Source organism: Brachyistius frenatus, unplaced genomic scaffold (assembly GCF_029030835.1).
Source record: "Brachyistius frenatus isolate BFR_SWC_R1_liver_20210118 unplaced genomic scaffold, ASM2903083v1 Contig_20, whole genome shotgun sequence".
Taxonomy (NCBI): Eukaryota; Metazoa; Chordata; class Actinopteri; family Embiotocidae; genus Brachyistius; species Brachyistius frenatus.
Window position 1 is genome coordinate 549059 of NW_027210619.1, and position 18623 is coordinate 567681.

The 18623-nt window shown below is 41.0% G+C and overlaps 2 protein-coding genes across 7 annotated transcripts; one reads left to right on the forward strand and one right to left on the reverse strand.

The window, feature by feature from the left end:
* The first annotated feature begins 545 nt into the window (after nt 1-545).
* LOC138619301 (zinc-binding protein A33) lies at nt 546-3928 on the forward strand. Of its 5 annotated transcripts, none has more exons than XM_069695635.1 (7): nt 546-704; nt 819-911; nt 1121-1216; nt 1350-1583; nt 2174-2196; nt 2400-2515; nt 2597-3928. In XM_069695635.1, the coding sequence occupies exons 2-7, from the start codon at nt 831-833 to the stop codon at nt 3148-3150; spliced, it is 1104 nt and encodes a 367-aa protein (XP_069551736.1). In that variant the 5' UTR covers nt 546-704; nt 819-830; the 3' UTR covers nt 3151-3928. The 5 variants fall into 5 exon arrangements, with proteins under 5 accessions (XP_069551736.1, XP_069551735.1, XP_069551737.1 ...); XM_069695634.1 differs by having other exon boundaries at nt 546-647; nt 763-911; XM_069695636.1 differs by having other exon boundaries at nt 546-647.
* A 2083-nt stretch (nt 3929-6011) lies between these two features.
* Nucleotides 6012-18046, reverse strand: LOC138619296 (uncharacterized). 2 transcript variants are annotated; one of them, XM_069695626.1, is made up of 11 exons: nt 17785-18046; nt 13388-13453; nt 13036-13056; nt 12652-12930; nt 11102-11222; nt 10846-11021; nt 10465-10607; nt 10205-10352; nt 9738-9919; nt 9546-9638; nt 6012-8835 (listed from the first exon to the last, which is right to left on the reverse strand). In XM_069695626.1, the coding sequence occupies exons 2-11, from the start codon at nt 13431-13433 to the stop codon at nt 7909-7911; spliced, it is 2136 nt and encodes a 711-aa protein (XP_069551727.1). In that variant the 5' UTR covers nt 13434-13453; nt 17785-18046; the 3' UTR covers nt 6012-7908. The 2 variants fall into 2 exon arrangements, with proteins under 2 accessions (XP_069551727.1, XP_069551728.1); XM_069695627.1 differs by lacking the exon at nt 17785-18046 and adding an exon at nt 17600-17698.
* Between the last annotated feature and the right edge of the window lie 577 nt (nt 18047-18623).

The window sequence follows — 18623 nt, forward strand, 5'->3', positions numbered from 1 at the left end:
CACATACCCATAGCACATAGCCAGAGGCTTTTTCTTTTTCTTTTTTTTTTACACAGCCGTGTGGAGTTGATGGGGGTGGGGTATAGATATAAAAAGTTTAGATAAGTGGACAGACCAAAGGCAGATTTTTTTTTATTTATTTATTTTTTAAAGAAGAGGCTTGTGGCTGTAGGGTACAGATAGTACTCCTAGAGGGGCAAGGAAATGCTGACTACATTTAGAGCAACTCCCTGCTTCTGAGACAATATGAAACTCTGCAGCATCTCTAAACAGCATCTTTACTTCCAAAGCCAGCACTGTAATAGGTCGTAGTTGCAGCGGTGGATCGACTAACTCCCCAGACATTAGAGAGCCACCTTGCAAAAATAAACATGTATTGTCTCCCTTCCAGGCAAAACAACTGCCGATATGAAACGCAATATCTGACCACCCCTCTCGTTTCCAAAGACACTGGCAGACAAAAATAGACTTTATGTCTGCTGCCATAAATCGCTGCAGCCAACCACCCAGCCAGCCCTCCTGGCAGCTCCAGTCATCTGCCTCTTTCCCACCCCTCCTTTTAATGGATCCATATAGTCTCAAGTCAGGCTGTGGCTAGTGAACTGGGCTTGTCAATACATTTTCTCTTATTAATTTTCTGCTTGGATGTATGTCCTTGTATTTGTCTGATCGTAGTCTAACTGAGGTTTTCATCGTGCTGGCATGTGTGTTTTTACCTCTCTTGCTCTTTCTCTCTTTCACTCCCTCTATTAATACCTTTAGATGTCCTTCGCTTTCTCTCTCCTTCTTACTTCATCACTTTTATTTCAATTTCTCAGAGATCTTTTTGGATGCAAAAAACTGGAATGTACCAAAACCACACCAAAGACACCAACAACAACTGCTATAAAAGCCTCCTCTGCGATCACAAGGTAAGCTTCATGTTTTATGGTTTTCACCTGCTGCTACTGTATTTAGAGCAGCTGACACGAGACACATTATTTCTACCAACGTGACTGTATTTATTTGAAAGGTCGTACTTCATTGGCAAACCAACTCAGTTTTCAGAATATTAAATCAGTACCACTTCTGTTCCCTTTGCATTTTTTCTCCAATTTTCAGTCTCCTTTGTGCGTTACAGGAAAAGCTTTTCCAGGCTATTAAAAGAATCAAGCATGAGGTACATGAGTGCAAAGAAGCAGAGACAGAGACGTACATAGACTCAGTGGAAGTCGAGGTACTGTGGCAACATTATTAATTCAAAAAGACACTCATTTCATGCACAACATTTTCAGTTGAACTGTAATGTTTAACTTTTAGTTAGATGTACACTGAATTATTATCTTTCCATTTTTCCCTTCATCTTTCAGACCAGGTTTGATGGCTTGGAGCGGGAAATCCGAGCTGAGTTTCAGAACCTCCATCGCTTCCTGGATGAGGAGGAGTGTAAGGACCTGGAGCGACTGCGGAGGGAGAGACAGAAACAACTGAAGCAGCTCAAGGGGAGAGAGAAGAAAATATCAGAGCAAGTGAAAGACCTGGAGAGAGGCATCACAGTGCTCAACAGCAAACTGGCTGAGGAGGACAGTCCAAAGCTGCTCAAAGTGAGCAAGAGTTTTCACTGAAAAAGAAGACATGAACATACAGATCTGATTATGAAAGTTTGAGTTATAGTTGGCTTGAATGTACTTCAAAGGTATATATGGTGATGGGAAGGATGTAAATTTGGATTTAAGTTGATCTCGTGTGAGTGAGGAGCAGCAACACGTGGGTTCATCCACAGTCACTGTGTTCTGCCCCGGGCTTTTGACAAACTCACATGTGACGTTTGAATAGAACAGTCTACAACTGTTCATCCCATTTGAACTCCTTCAAACCTCAAGCTGCTGCAAATCATGTGACCCTGCAGGTTTACATTAGAGGGACCCAATTTTAGAAGTGCGTTTTCACTTTGTTAGCTGTTCTGCAGTACCTCATTGGTGCTTAGTCAATCAATTCTAGACATTGATTGACTAAAGAGTCGATTTGCCTAGTTTTGCGAGTCAAAATCAATTTCTCATTTAAAAGTGAAAGGACAAAGGGCAGACAATGCATTGGCCAGCAAAAAGGAAACTGTTTGTGGTCATGAAAAGTGCTGAATCATATTATTTTAACTGATTACCACCAAAAATCGATACTGTTTCTCTCATTGCAGGAACTTCAAGATCTCATAAAAAGGCAAGTTTTCTCATAGTGTGGTTTTATCAGACTGATACTTCATTTTTGTTACTGTCTCCAACATCTCCACCAAATCATTATTCTCGTGTGTATGCACGGTTGATATCAATCCATCGCCATTATCTTCACTGTAGTGTGTCTGCCGGACTGACATTCTGCTGTCCAGAATTCAGTCCTTCCTTCTTCCTGCTCTGTCTGAGCAGGTCTCAGGTCAGCTTTGTTCCTCCAGCGGAGGTGGACACAGAGGTCCGCTCCGGCCAGTTTGTGGGGCCCATCCAGTACAGGATATGGAAGCACATGAAGAGCTGCCTCTACCCAAGTATGTATGTATACACCACTTAATCGAACACATGGATATCAAGAGCAAAACTCACCATACTCAATTTGTGTCTGCCTATAGATATAACATCAGTGACCTTTGACCCTGAAACAGCCCACCCTAATCTGTCCCTGTCTCAGTCCTGCACCTCGGTTTGGTTTGAGGAGGATAAAGACACAAAAGATATTCCGGCCAACCCTCGCCGGTTCCACTATTATTACTGCGTTCTGGGCCATCAGGGCTTCATCACAGGCCGACACTACTGGGAGGTGGAGGTGGGCAGCAAGACAGCGTGGAGGTTGGGTGTGGCACGAGAAGATGTCCCAAGAGGGGAGATGGCTGCTACCGGCACCTCCAGTGGCCTCTGGACCCTGGCCCTGAAGGATGGATCTATCCTGGCCTGCACTGACCCAAAGCCCACCAAGGTCAACGTGTCTCTCCGCCTTATCCGCATTGGCGTGTTCTTAGACTGTGAGAAGGAGGAGGTGTCTTTCTATAATGCTGTTACCATGGGGCCGATCTACACCTTCTCCATGGGAACTGTTGCGGTCCGTCTCTTTCCCTTCTACAACCCATGTGATGTAGATGATGGAAAGAACACAGCGGCGATTAAGGTCTTTAACCCTTCACTATAAGAAGCTGTTCTTAGGTTAGGTTAGGTAGTTACTTTATTAATCCCCGAGGGGAATTTTTTTTTCGCTACAGCAGCATACAGAAGCAATAAGATAATAATAGAATAATAGAAAAGCAATAAAATAGCAGTAAAAAATATAAAATATAAAAATGCACAGTATATACAGTACAGTATATATCTATATATATATTATATACAATACATGACTTATGGCTAATAAATCAATTATTTCCAATACAGATTCTTAATTTCATGTTAGTAGAATTATTATTGCATTTTAGAGCTGTACAAATTACTCAATTAATCGATTAATCATTGGAAAGAAAAATTACTCAGTAATCATTTTGATTATCAGTTAATTGTTTGAGTAATATGCTCGTTTCAGCATCCTCAGTTCAATAAATTGTCTGTTTTAGTTTGATTTTAAAATGCTCTTCTTAATATGTGAAAATGAACTGAATATCTTTTGGTTTGTTGGTCTGACAAAACATATCATTTGAAGACGTCACCTTGAATTTTAGGAGTATTGTTGGCATTTTACAGACAAAACAATCAATCCATAAATCAAGAAAATAATAATTAGAGGAATCAATAATGAAAATGATCACGAGCTACTACTTGCTGAGCGTGTGTAAAAATCCACATAAATCTTTTTGAAAATACATGGCTGTTACTGTAACCAAAAATTACTTTCTGTTCTTATTATTTATCTGATTTCACTGTGATTTCTTAAATGCCTGAACTGAGATGATTCGGGAATAAAGTTCATAGATGGGGAAGCATGATTGTAATTTGCTGCCATCCTGAAGCTTCGTGACAGGTGGGAACAGCATTATGACGTTATCTTTGGCCTGTTTATAAATATCTCTGTTGTGCCTGCTCTGCTATGACATGTCCTGACGAGGTAATGGCAGCTCAAAACCGTGCAGTGGGTTTAGTGGGTGAGAAAATGGCGCGTGATACTCAGAGCAAATGATAGTTGACATTGAGTGAGATAACTCACTGAGGTGGAAAGGACAGCTCTGAGTCTGAACTGTCCTCCTGCCTGTGTGCTGTTCAGAGAGAAGGAAAACTAAGACAACAAGACAGCAAATGTCATAATCTTCTGTTTATTCTTAGTTTTAGACATGAAATAAAGGAGAAAAAAATGTCTTTACAAAACATCTGTGTGAAGTGTTGTGCAAAAAAGGATTATAGAGAGACCACGTGGGACATCACACCACAACCAGGCCAGTACAGCAGCAGTAATCAGAGAGGGCAGAGACAACTCACGTAGTGCAAGGAGTACCAGTGGTATGAACAGTAGCGGTTTCTATTAGTGATTTATCAGAGGTGAGCATGAAATCACAATCCCTCTGACACCAGTCAGATGTAATAACTGATCCCACTAGACTGAGCCTTCTTTGAGATGCTGGTAATGTGTAAAACAAAGGCTCGTCATGACCACCACTCACGATCTGGCTCTCTCACATCCCGACTCACTTTGGGTGGATTGGTTTTTACAGTCACTGACAATACACAGTAGTGGTGGAGCACAGAATGGCTGTTTCAGCCATCTCTCATCAATTGCTTTCCACAATAATAACCCAGAGTGTTACCCACACAGAGCTTTGTCATTCATCTCCTGCTATCATGAATTCGCTCACATACTCCAAATTAGGCAACTGACTCGACTGATGAAAACACCCTCACTTACAAATAAAGTGCACTCAACAGTTGGTATTTATAATCAAGTCAGGTCAGATTCTCTTTCATCATTTCTATCCACATTAACACATCTTAGGCCAGTCAGTGGTATCACTTGGTTCATCCAGGTGTTCTACATCTGTGAATATCATACCTAATAAGACAAAGGTGCCATTAGGAAGTGGCTAATGAAAGAATACAGGCCAACTATCCAATATACATGTTAGGCACTAAAACAAAGACAAAAGTCACTCTAATATCAATATCTTTTACAATTTTTTGTGGCTTTTAAACACATTCGCACTCATAACTTCAACACAGCACTTGTTTTCTTCACATTGCAAGACGATTGAAGCAGGCACATGGACACCTTACAACAGATGGAGAAGCACGCATAAAAGTACATTAGTTTGTTTCATTCTGCACAAACTACCTGTGCATTGATTCAGCACACAGTCACTCACACTCATAGATGCGTGCGTCATAGAGGCATACAGACTTGAAACGCATAAATCCCCGACACACACAATGACAGCAACGTTAAAACATCACACCTCTGGTCACTCACACACAGACACAACTTCTGTCGTTCAGAACATGTCGTGGGCATGCTGCAGTCAATGCTTCAAGTGACATCGGTTAAACATTTTAATACAACATGTAATTAGTGTGAGAGATACTGTATGCTGTGAGTATCATCAGGTTGGAATGGCAATAATGCAGATAATTGATCTAAAAAGAGCTAATATAGTCTTCATGGATTTATACAATATTTGGTTGTTAAATTATTTCAAGACATTAGTGAATATTAGTTTATATAGTATATTGTATGTGCGTATAGATTCTTATATTAGATTTAAGTTTGGTGAGAAATTTAGATTAGTTTTTTTTTTATAATACAACAACTGTTCTATACACTAAAAACATTCAATCATATGGGGGGTTAAACTAGCATACACATGCAATATTTACAAGGCTGAAGTGTGTGGTTTACGCATCTGTATAAAGAGCATTGTCAGTATAGCCAAATGGGTTTGTGGTTCCCTCACAGACCCAGGCAGATCGAGGCATAGACAGTGTTTCACACATTTAATATTAAAATGCCATTTTGTCCATGTGAAATACATCTAACTGATACTGTTCATCCATTTAACATTGAGGCACCTTGATTTTAATTTATATATTTATTTTTCGTAATTTTAGTTGATATATTAGTATCAAATCTGACATCAAAATTTACCTTGTCTTATGGCTTTTTAAGATGCTGACACAACATCTTCATTATTTACTCACAAGAAAAATCTATTTGTCAGGAAAGTTACACAGAAAGGCCCATTTATTGTTGATGGATCTACTCATAATTTTCCTACTTTTCTCTGATTGTTTGTTTGAATTTTCATGGCTGTTTTTTTGTGCTTCTGTCAAAGAATCCAAAATGCTTGTCGTCGATTTCAGTGCATCAAACCTGGACAGTCATCGGTTTGCCAGTGGCCGGTTAAAACATGAAGTAGAGACATGCATTTTGTCACATGCAAATGTTTTCTGCACACCTCCTCTGCACCACACAAGAGCTTCAAATGAGATCAAAATGTTTTGACTGGACATCCATGTCCTTCCGAGCTCACACAGACCAGCTTTGGGATGAAAGTGTCATGGCATTAACAAAGGCCTGATACTGTGGGAGTATTTTGGAGCCAGTGAAGATACAAGGCATAAATATTAAAGCTTTTGCCAAATTTTACAGGGACAAAGGCATAGAAACAACCTTGTACTTTAATATCTAGTTTGAATAAAAAATAAATCACTAAGTTTATGTTCTAATTTCTGTCAAAAGGCCATATATTGAAGTATTTAAAAGGACGCCAAGCAAATGAAAGGAGACAGCGGGAGAGAAAGAAGGGAGGAAAGAAGGATGAGCATCAAGGGAGGACAAAACAGACAAAAAGAACAAAAATACGAAAAGACGAGGGGAAACCAGCAGAGAGAAGAACGCAAAAAAAAAAGAAAAAAAAGAAGAAATAAGCAAGCAAAAGAAGCATTTTGTAACTATTTGAACTTACCACACACTTTGATTCAGTGTTTCATCTTTGAGAAGCCCAACGCACAGCGGGAACAGGGTGGTCCTATTGAGTGCCTGAAGTTTCTGTTGGCACGAGTTTCCTATTAAACTGTAAGACTACTTGGATTTTTACAGAGCCATCGAGAAATCCAGATCAAACACTGTAAAGTTGTTGATACAGACTTTAGGGATCAGTCTGCAAAATACATTTAAAAAAATCTGAGATATACACTGGGAGCACGAATCTCAATCTCAGACTATAAATACTAGTGTTAGTGTTATTAGTATATTTTTTGTGGGGTTAAAGTTACGCAAAACTCTTTTATTCAGTATGTGATCATGTATTGTGGATGTTTTTGAAGCAAGAGAACTGGGACAAGTAAAACAAATCTAAATTTCAGCTATGTACACAACATCAACAACAGTGTCAAGTGTGATCAGAGGATTTTTGATGCCATCACACTTTTCAGTAGGCTTGAGATTATATGCCTTTTGTCTGCTTTATCCACACGCTGATAGAGGAACAAGCATCTAAGGGGAAACCAGTGGTTGGCTCAGGTCAAATAAGTAAGTCTAGTATGTATATATAATGAAATGTTGTAAACCTGTCGGGATATTTTAGAAAAGACCTTATGTGGAGTTAACATTTAAGTTGTAAACTCTGCAAAGGATGTAATTTGCAGTCTGGCAGTTTTACTGTGAAGTTACAAAAAAAAAAAAAAAAAAAGTTTGCGTGGTGTGTACAACTAAAATGTATAACAGTCAGAGGGCGCGTTTATCATGTGAAGAGTTTTTTGAATCAGAAAGTCTCAAAGGTTTTCGCGTTAGTTAGAGACAAGTGAGATTCCATGTTGAAGGTAAAATTGTATTCAGGCATTAGACAAGTAAAATTGACGTCCTCGCCCCAGCTGCAGTGGTTTCCTCATTATTTGGTAGGGGGTGTTCGATTGTCTACAGTGGTGGTAGATGGAGAAGATTTGTGGGGCTTCCTTTGTGTTGTTGCAGGTGCAGTTCTCAGGTGGTGGTGGATGAATCCTCAGCCCCGGTGCCATCTTTACTAGCCTCTAATACAGCACCAGTAGATTTCTGTTCCACTTCAGGGGTTTTAGGCGGGACTGCTTTTGGAGCCGAGGCTCCAATGATATCAGCATGATCTGGGCTTGGTTTGGAGTCCAGCCCTGGCTCAGGTGTACCGTTGGTAATGGGTTCCGGTGTGGTTGCTTTAGGGGGCTCAGGAGCGGGTGCTAAGGTACTCTTACTCTCGGGTGTCGGAGTGGTTGCTTTGGGAACAGCTGGCTTGGGCTCCGGGCTTGGGCTTGGGCTTGGTGCAGGTTTTACATCAGCTGGACTCAGACCAGGCTTGGGCTCCGGGCTTGGAGTGGGTGCAGGCTTTACATCAGATGGACTCAGACCAGGCTTGGGCTCCGGACTTGGACTGGGTGCAGGCTTTACATCAGCTGGACTCAGACCAGGCTTGGGCTCTGGGCTTGGAGTGGGTGCAGGCTTTACATCAGCTGGACTTAGACCAGCCTTGGGGCTCGGAGCTGGGCTGGGGGAAGGCTTTACATCGGCTGGACTCAGACCAGTCTTGGGGCTCGGGGTTGGGCTAAGTTTAACATCTGCTGGTTTTGGTGGATTCAACTTGACTGCAACAGGCTGATCAGGGGTTTTCTTGGTCTCAGGAATTGGACTGACTTTAGTTTCAGATACTGGACTGGGCTTAATTTCCATAGCTGGTGGAGTACTTGCCTTGGACTCGGCAGCAGACAGAGGACTTGGTTTGGGTTCAGCAGTAACAGAGATGCTTACAGCCTCAGAGTCAGGGATTTGATCTGGGACATCAGTGTCAGTGTCCAGTGGGAGCGCAGTGTTAAAGCCAACGCCAGAGTCACTGGTCTCTAGATTATCGACCCCAACCTCTTTAGAGGAAACCTCCAGACCCTGAGTTCAGGAAGACAACAAAGTAAGGCAAGTATATTTGTATAACATGGATCTTTTAAAGGAAATTCAAAGTGACATTAAGACAAGATTGTAACAGACACACAAGGAAGTATAAAAGGAGCATATCAACAGGTTTTTTCAAAATTGTAAAACAATTTGGAAGATAATAAGAAGCTAAAATTGAATAAAATAGGAGAAGTCACAGCGCAGTCATAGTGCAGTGCAAGGTTTTTTTAATAAATTTAACTCAATAAAAGGCAGTGGCAAACAGAAATGTGTTCAGCCTTGATTTAAAACAACTGAGAGTTGGGGCAGACCTCAGGTTTTCTGGGAGTTTGTTCTCGATATGTGGTGCATAAAAACTGAAAGCTGTATTTATTTGTTTAGTTTTGACTTTGGAGACAGAAAGCAGACCTGTCCCAGAAGACCTAAGAGGTCAAAATGGCTCATAACATAGCAACAGGTCAGAAAAGTATTTTTGCCCTAAACCATTCAAAGCGTTATAAACCAATGGGAACGTTATAAAGTCCAGTGCAAAGATCTGAGACCTGGACTGATGTGATCCACTTTCTTGATCTTAGTGAGGACTCTAGCAGCATCATTCTGAATAAGCTGCAACTGTCTAAATGCAGAAAACAGTATACAAATTGAGACATTATTAAAACCTTATAATGATTCAGTTTTAAGAGCAAAATATCACACGTCCTTACTTTAATGTCCACCTCGGTGCTCTGAGATTTCTCTGTATTGTCAGCCTGGGAATGCTTGGATTCCTCACTGAGTTTGGTGATGTTCTTGACCACCTGTGAAGATGCACACAGATACAAAACAAAAGTCATTCACTATATCTGAATATACATCATCGTCGTCCTCACATTGCCAGTTGCATGTGTTCTTCCAACCTGTCTGAAGGCCTCTCCCTCATCCTCTTTGCCAGCATTCTGGGCAATCTTCTCCAAGGCAGCAGCCCTCTTTGCCCTCTTCTTCACTTTGATCAGGCAGGACAGCAGGCAGACCAGCAGAAGGAAAACCAGCAGGCCCAACAGTGCAATGATGGCCACAAACAGTGACTCCATCCTGTAGGCTACAAGGAGGCAAAGTGGAGGAGGGGAGAGAAGGACAGGAGTAGGAGGGTAAATAATTCAACTGACCTTTCATTGATGACTTGAAATTCCAATGCATGAATACAGCAGACAAAAGAAAGAGATTATTCTTTCTTCGTTTTTTTTTTTTAAATTACTGAAGTACAGAACCCTTATTTTGCCTACTATCCTTTCATACCACCCAATAGCTACTTTCACATCAATGTAACCCTTTGCTTAAGCCTTAAATTTTTAACCAGTCCGTCTTAGCCCCACTCCTTCCTTACGTTGTACTTCCAGGTTGATGGTGGACACAGTGAATCCCTGCATGTCTGTAATTTTGAACTGGCCTGCATCTGCAACCTTGACATCATTCAGATAAACCAGCGAACCCTCCAAAGAGAGACGGCCCTGGAGATCCATTTCCACCTGGGCCTACGATGAAAACACAGACATTTGCACCCTTGACATGAAAAAACTGTAAAATACAGAAAACAAACAACCACAAGAGTGGTGGGACTATATATAAATAAGAGGCCCTAGTTACACTTGTAAATTCTCCCTTGTCCAGCAGCAGATGGGGTGTGGGGTCTGTCTTGAGGCTGTAGTAGAGCTGCACCAAAGAGCTGTTGAGTAGGAGGTTGATCTTCAGTCTTTTACCGTACGGCAGGGTCACAAACTCTTTGTGTTCTGAAGGACAAACAGAGAGGGGAGAAATACATCGCAGCTCTGCTTACAAACCCATGGATCATCTATGCATTAGCCGGCAAGAGCCCATTAACATTTGAGTTTTTAAAAAGCCATTATGGCAAACGTTGAAGCTTAAAAACTAGAAAGGAACAACAACAACAACAACAACAAGGGTCTGGTCATTTACAACAAGTCAAGCATGGAAGAAGAAATGGTTTGTCTTTATTTGCACTCTCACCTTTGACATTGAGACACACTTTTCTTTGGATGACACCTCTGCTATCCCGGACAGTATAGCTGCCCTCATCTGCACCCGTAACAGTGCTGAGGGTAACGTAACGATCACTGACGCTGATACGACCCTGATAGGGGTACACGGACAACCCTGTGGTGGTCAGCAGCACCAAAGCAGGTCTGCAGGAGAGAAAGTCAAAGAGCATGGCATACTGTCTCAGCATCAACCCAAGATATCAATGCAATTTTGTTGACCCTACTTATTTGTTTCGTTGGCCTCCACAGCACTGCGCCTGTACTCCAGGGTGATGGGACGTTCCACCCCTGACAACGGAATACGGTAGTTGTCTCCATATTTGATGATCTGCTCGTTGGAGCAATCTAGAACACAAAAGCAGGGCGATGAGCACCTTGTTCTTTGGTAAAAAAAAATAAGCAACAAGTCTAATTATAGTGGACCAGAAATTGACTGACATTTAAGCAGAAATGAACACAGAAAGCGAGTTTATTTGCTTGAAGTGAAGAAAGAAAACAGATTTTTTTTTTTTTTTTTTTTTTTTTAGTGAGACAAAGGACAGTTAGAGGTGAAGGAATGAGGAGAGAAGATGAAGGAATAGCTTGACAGATGTGGCGAAAAGGGGACAGATTGCAGAGAAACGAAGGAGCACTGATCCAAAAATATCAGGGTGACGGGAATGAAGGGGTAGGGACACAAACCAGAATAGAGGGAAAGAGAGTAAAGACAAGATAAAGACAGGAAAACAGCAGGGAGGGATGGAGAGGGGAGTCAGTTGGTAGTTAAAGAGCTGCATAATTACTGCCTCACAGCTCCAGCATGCTCTCACACCGAGGACACACACAAACACACACACACCTCTTCATCACCTAACAACCCATTACTGCCTCCATATGGCACTTCCTCCACGTACTGGAATCGTTTTCATCCGTGCTGGGTTTAAGCCCACTCCTCCCTTTGCGCCTTTGAATCATTCCCTCCTTCTATCAGGTTTGTGTGTTTAATCTCATCTGAATTGCCAGTCAGAGTACAAAGTCAACATTGCTGCAACTTGTAACACAAACGGGAAAATGGGTTGTCCAAATGTGAAGTTTATTCAGCTGCTGACTGTATGATTAAAGTGGTTGAAACGACAACATGGTGATTTTGACTTCAGATCAGATGTGAGAGCTTTATTCTTCATCCTGCAGTTGTACCTATGATGTCATCCTGGAAGTATTTAGATCCTTACATATTAAAGAAACAAAATCACCATGTGAAAATACTTCACAAAAAGTAAAAGTCCAGAATTGAAAGTACAACTTTTCTGGTGAAAGCACAGAAGTCAGGGAAACTCTGTTGTTCGGGCCTGACTCCTCTGATGTGGGGTAAACGCCACATTAGGACACCCCAACCTCATGAACTAACTGTTTCAAGATGAGTGTTGATTCTACTCACACTGGAGACAGCCTAGCAGACTCACTGTTAAGCGGGAAGGAAACATTCTCATCCTTATCAGGAAGAATGTGTTCCTTATAACTGAGCCTGTGGGAGAGTTCAGGCAGAGAGGTTTAGCAACTGGTCACGGCCACATGTTGTAATCTCTCTCCTCGTATGAGCTGTTGTCAATAAACATCCCTGTGTTGTCACCCAGAATGGTCTCCTCTGACTTCTTCACTTCATTTCAAAAATTTCCATCACAGTAATATCGTTAGCAAATTTAAGTATTGAAAGTGAAAGTATTTAATGCAGAAATGCTGAAATAAGCCACTGTGAATGATGGAAATAGTTCTAATGTGTCATGTCAACCAGTACCTCTGACTATCAGCGAAATGCGTTTGACATAATCTGGTTTGTCAGGATTCTTCACAGTGTACATGCCCTCGTCTCCCTCGTCCACAGCCTCTATAACGACGTGGCTGAGGTGGCGGTTGATTTTGGCCCGACCGCCGACTATAGTGGTGCCCCCCGTCATCAGGACCACAACAGATGACCGAGGAGCGGACTTGTTCCAAAACGTCACCTCCACCATGAGCGAGGGCAGCAGGATGTGGAAATCCTCCCCATGGAATAAGGTTGTGGATTCTCCATCACCTGGATAATAAGGTGGATAAAAGAAACAAACTCATCAGAGGATAAGGAAAGCTTATAATTTGTAATGGATGGGTCAGAATTATAAATGATGCACAACAGTTTTACCTTTTACAGGAGCAGAAAGAGCTGTAAATAAAGATTCAAAAATAATCATTAAAGGTCACATCAAATATGTGAATTATTTTTTAAACACTTTGACTGAAGTACAGTTTCTGAGTGTTTTCTTCTCTATTATATAATTTTTTATTATATATTAAACATTTTGCCAGTTCCAACACCATAAAACTATTCTTAAACCATAAAACTATTAATTCAAAACGTTTGCAGAGAAAATGAGTGTAGAATGATCAGTTAATTATCAAAAGACTGCACACTGACATCGGTGGAATAATACACAATTGAAATATTTTACTATCACTACTTGAGGAAAGGACATGACCATTTTGTTTTTACATACCTGTGGTGATCAGAAAGCTGACTGCAATCACAACGATTGTCACCATCTTGACTGATTCTTTTACGTCTGGAGAGAAAAAGGACAATATATATTTTCAGAGAAAGTCAACATTATAGGCAACATTTTTTTACTGCCTACATATTTGTACATAAATTCATATTTGGACAGTTTGTCTTTATACAGGGAATTAATTGGAAATCATGAAAACCAATTAAGATCTGGACTAAAGTGACTAATGTAGTTTGAGTCTACAATGTGACATTTTTCTGGCCTAAATCCTTGATTCAGATCACCTGCACCCAATATTTGGGCCAACATTAATCAGTGCAACAAATTTAATGGAAATCTTTTCATTGGTTCCCTGCCAACATACAACACACACAATAAATGCACAGGTTAGAAGTGATCCTCTAAAATGTCACTGTCACTAATCTAAAGTGTAAAATGTTCCTTCCAATAGAAACCTTTTCCCATGAAGTCTGCCATGATCATTGTAGACTCTTATCAGAGTAACATCTCCTAAAATTACCCTACAATGGATCCTCTCAGTAGGACAACCCATAAAAATGTATGTACAATATATTCAGACAAGAAATGTCCAAAACGTGAAAGGGAACTGCGCAAAATGTAATTTCTGCGACACCCTGAGAAAGTTTCTGAGAAGAATTCCGATTAATTGCAGCACTGAGGGGATACTGATGATTTGAAAGGCCTCCTTCTGTGCAGAGACATCAGAGGCAACACATCAATGGGTCGGGGCAAAAGAAACTGTCCTGTGGTTTTCATTTTAAAAGCCCAGGAGGGGACCAGGAGGAACACCTGCAGGGATCACAGTGCAGCATCTGAGAAGCAGGCAGCCAGGGTTATCTATGAACTGGAAAATGATCATTATCAGGCCAAAATATGTACATCAATCTCATGATAATGTTATAAATATGTTTCATCATTTATACTAAACAGTGTCTGTCTTTCTTTGTTTCTTTCGTTCGCGTCATTCCTTATAAGGCAGAATAATTCAATTAGGCTATCTAATCATACTAAAATCTAAAACAAAAAGCTCTCCCTGAAGAGATTATCTGCAGATAATCTTTCACTTCCTGTAAATTAAATGTATCTGCCATTGCCTGGGGATATTACTGGACTTCCGACTTTGCTGAGATGCTGAGAACTTCATTAGGACTTAAAACATACCTTAGGGTCATGAGTCGGTTTATGTGTTGGGGATAGTGATGTTTAAAGGCTTTATAAACAGCCATTTATGTCTTAGGCTCTTCCCTTTTGATGACATGTCTGAATTCCCACACAAAATAATTCATTAACCTCAAGGTAATTTAGATAAGGGTGATCTGTGTAATGACTCAGCTAGGTTTCCCATAGGAAATGTCCAGAATAACAGAGCAGCAGGCTGAGTACCTTTTCCACAGGAACACATGATCTGCTGTAAAGGAACTCAGTTAAAACATTGAGAAGATTATATAATGTTAATGGCCTTTTCCTACACTGAGGCATATGAGGCAGCACATCAAGCCAGTTTGTACAAAAGAGATTTTGCTGCAGTTTTCATTTACAAAGCCCAGGAGGGGATGGGGAGGGAACACCTGCAGTGCTCACAGTCACACTTTGCAGCAGCTAATAAACACACAGCAATGATTGAAGTGTCTCTGTGCAACACAAGAGACGTCATAAGACATCTCATTCCTGCTGGAGATGATGACGAGTTAAGCCTTCCTCACACTGTGTGTGAGCATGTGTGCATTTTCTGTGTCTGCCATCTGTCTTTACATACATGAACATATTTTTAAAGTGCAACACCAAGGAGGCACTCATTGTTCCTTATTATTTAATGTGAACAATTAACATTTCACAGTGTCACAATCTGACAAGCAGAACTGCTGTTTCCCAGAAGGCCTCAAACAGCTGTGTGCACTGTCTGCCACATCCTCACGCCACATTCTGGGCTGAAAGCCTAAAAGCCCACTGATTTTATTGTATCTGAAACCAATTATGGAACAAAGCTGCATCACAGAACTTTGTGTCTTCGCAAAAACAAACTCTCAGTGTCCAGTCATGTTTCACATTTGACTGTAATTTCACAACAGCAGTCCCCATCTTTGTTTCTCAGAGTTTGAAGCTTCGTTTGAAGCATTAAGAACTGATTGTAACATCCGACAAAAAATCTGACTGTTGACCCCCGTCAGAATCAGCATATAATTCATACCAATCTGAAACGTGGGATTGGCTCACAGTGAAGAAAAAGAGAGGGGAACCGTGTCCATCTGCTCGTCACAGCAGTCACGGAGTCACCACAAACAATCTAGTTTCTGTTCAGGATGTGTGCAGCAAAAATATCCAAATCTTCTCCTTTGTTTATGTCATTTTGAGCATTTAAGGCCAAAACCACAACAAGGTCCGCCTCAATGAGCACAAACACGCAAGCACATGAAAGCACAGACAATAAGCGTATTCATACATTTTCCTTTAGGCTGCAAACCATACACACAGACAAGCCTGCCGTTTGCTATCCTCCCTTGACTTCTAGAGCTTCATTCAGTCTTCATCTTTATTTTTCTTCCATTCTCTATTGTCAACTTCATCATTCTCAGGTCTAGTAGCGATACCTTCAACCACCATGAACCCGTTCAACTCTCCCTGTCCTCCTCGGCTGCAAACCTGAAATTTCTGTGCTTCTGTTAGACAGTTTTGTATCATCTCTCGCTTTTTTTCAACTACATTTTATCTTCTCAGTATGACTCCTCTTATCCCGAATGCTCACTGTCTCAGGGCATGTGTCTCATTTCCCACTTTCTCTGCGCTTCTCTCTGGATCTTTCTCACTCTCTTTTTCATCACGTCTCTTTCATCCTCTCCTCCTCCTTATCTTATATAATCCACGGCAATGTATCCCACTCTGAAATCAAAGCCTGTGCCTGTGTTCCTTCAAACTCCAAACTCCCTGCTTCACTGAAGGGACAGGCAGGTCTTTGTCCACGGCCTTTAAAGAGGCGGAAATGCCTTTAGTGACTGCAGATGTAGGGAACAAAGCAAACTCTGTCTTTACCCTTCATCATTTCTCTTTCATTTTCACTTTCTTTGCACAAGTGCACAAGTGATGCGGGGAACATGGGGTCAAGCCCCCTAATGATGAAGAAGTATGCTTGAAGTGAACTTAGACACATTTGCAGAGAGGTACAAACTGTTCTTACAGTGCTTGACATTTATAAATTATGAGGCAACAAAAAAAGAAAAATTAGCATTGTCACATCAAAAAACACGTGAAAGTGCATGAATGTTTACTTTAGATGTGGCAACAAATGTTCCCCACCACCAAAATGGGATCTATTAAAATTTCTGAAAGATCACAACAATTCTTCTCATGTTTCAGATCAGCAGAGCAAAAAAGATACGAAACAAACAACCAGAATATCTCATCTAGACAAAACCCAAGTGTATAATCTCTGAAGTTTATCTTCCAGAGGAGGCCTGTAGCAGCCGACAACCTATTTTGCTCCAAAACTGGCTGCAGCGTACTAAAGGATTCGACAGGTTTCCACCATATTACTTGCACCTGTCAGATTCATTAAAATCAGTGGACATGAGGGAAGGGAGGGGTGGGGGTTGGTGGAGCTATGTGCAGTATTAACAAACACACTATGAGAGGTGATAGAAGAGAAGATGTGAAATTTGTTCATGATAAAAATAAGATCATAATGTAGCCACTGCTCTCATGTGTTGTTTGGAGCCTTCATGCAGCTCTGGCCACAGTCTATGAGCAGGATACTGCAGTCTGATGCAGCCAGAGAGCCTTCAGGCCAGAGCATCCTCCCAGATAATGGATGCTATCAAGCTTTTAAGAGTTAATAGAGCATAGATGGACCAAAAACTATATCATATGAAGACTGTCATGAATGAGATGAGTACATAATATTTTTTTTTAAATTACCATTTTCATATGGTGATTATGGTAGAAGGCTATTAAAGCCTAATATATAGCCCAATATGTCCAATTAAGGTGGACTAATAACCAGCTTGAAAGCGTACCTGTTATAAAAAGAAACTCAACGGCATTCCACACATAACATTTTTAGGCTATTTTCATAAATTTGAATCCTATCAAAGAGGCCGAGAAATATATTTTAAAAAAAAAGATAAAATATTTCAACTAAGCCCTTGATGAAACCGGCACCGTTTAAACGGGAAGAACATAATTTCACACCTTTCTTGGCTCCCAGTAAAATGCGGTGATAAACCTCGCAGCTCCAAGTCTCATCAGTCACCTCGAGCCGGGATAGCCGATAAGCGCATCAACCAAAAAACTGCAGAATTTAACCCGTCACGCACCAGTCACACATCCAGCACACACATCCGCACATGTATGTAAAGGAGAAGAAAATGACCCACCTTTAATTGGCGGGTTGGAGCTGCGGTGCGGTCGCAGCGGGGACGTCGGGAGGCTCTCAGAGGTGAAAATCTGTGCGATCGTTGTCTGTTTTCTCCTTCGTCGTCTCCCTCCTTCTCAACCTCGCCCCCCTCCAGAGATGCACTTCACGACTCGGGCTCAACATTTGGAAGATGTTCAGAATATGTCGGGCTCTGCTCCTTCTCTCGGAGCCACTCGACTCGTTTCGGAAAACACCGGCCACCGCTCGCCCCCCAAAAGACACCTATGGACATCTGACAGCGAGGAGGTGGTTTATTGAACGAGATATTAGTTAGGCAGACCACAGAGGATACTGATACAGCACAAAGCAGATTAAACCCGGAATTATTTGGTCCAAAGTGGATGTGTTGAGAATAGTTGTGTTTAAACTACATGGACGCTTTGGTGCATTGCTTACATCATCTCACCAAAATAAAAGCATTATTATTATTCAATTCTAAAGCCAAAAAGCTGACTTGAAAAAGGAGTCACTCCTTTTAAGTGTAATATCAATAAAATCTCTCAAAAACAAAAAATGGTTACAAATTAAACTCAGAACAAGGTCCGTCTGTGACTCCCTCCACTGACAAAGGGGCAATTTGGTTGACATCTTCTGGGAACATGTAAACAAGACAATGATAATTTTGTGCCTTGTGCATTTTGTATTTAGGGTCATAATATTCAGTCCAAAATAATAGATACCAGTAAAAAAAAAAAAAAGTACTAACATGTCTACATTAAGTGTGCTGTTGCAAAGTAAATGAACATGTGGTCACAGCTAGTAGAACATATTTATTTTTTTCATCAGTAATACAGTCAA

Excerpts from the sequence above, each read along its gene's own strand:
- LOC138619301 (XM_069695635.1), top strand. The coding sequence starts at position 831 with ATGCAAAAAACTGGAATGTACCAAAACCACACCAAAGACACCAACAAC. Across the intron at positions 1,217-1,349 it reads TAGACTCAGTGGAAGTCGAG|ACCAGGTTTGATGGCTTGGA; the intron begins GTACTGTGGCAA and ends TTCATCTTTCAG. Across the intron at positions 2,197-2,399 it reads CTTCAAGATCTCATAAAAAG|GTCTCAGGTCAGCTTTGTTC; the intron begins GCAAGTTTTCTC and ends CTGTCTGAGCAG.
- LOC138619296 (XM_069695626.1), bottom strand. The coding sequence starts at position 13,433 with ATGGTGACAATCGTTGTGATTGCAGTCAGCTTTCTGATCACCACAG. Across the intron at positions 12,931-13,035 it reads TCTTTCTGCTCCTGTAAAAG|GTGATGGAGAATCCACAACC; the intron begins GTAAAACTGTTG and ends CTTATTATCCAG. Across the intron at positions 11,223-12,651 it reads CATTTCGCTGATAGTCAGAG|ATTGCTCCAACGAGCAGATC; the intron begins GTACTGGTTGAC and ends TTTGTGTTCTAG.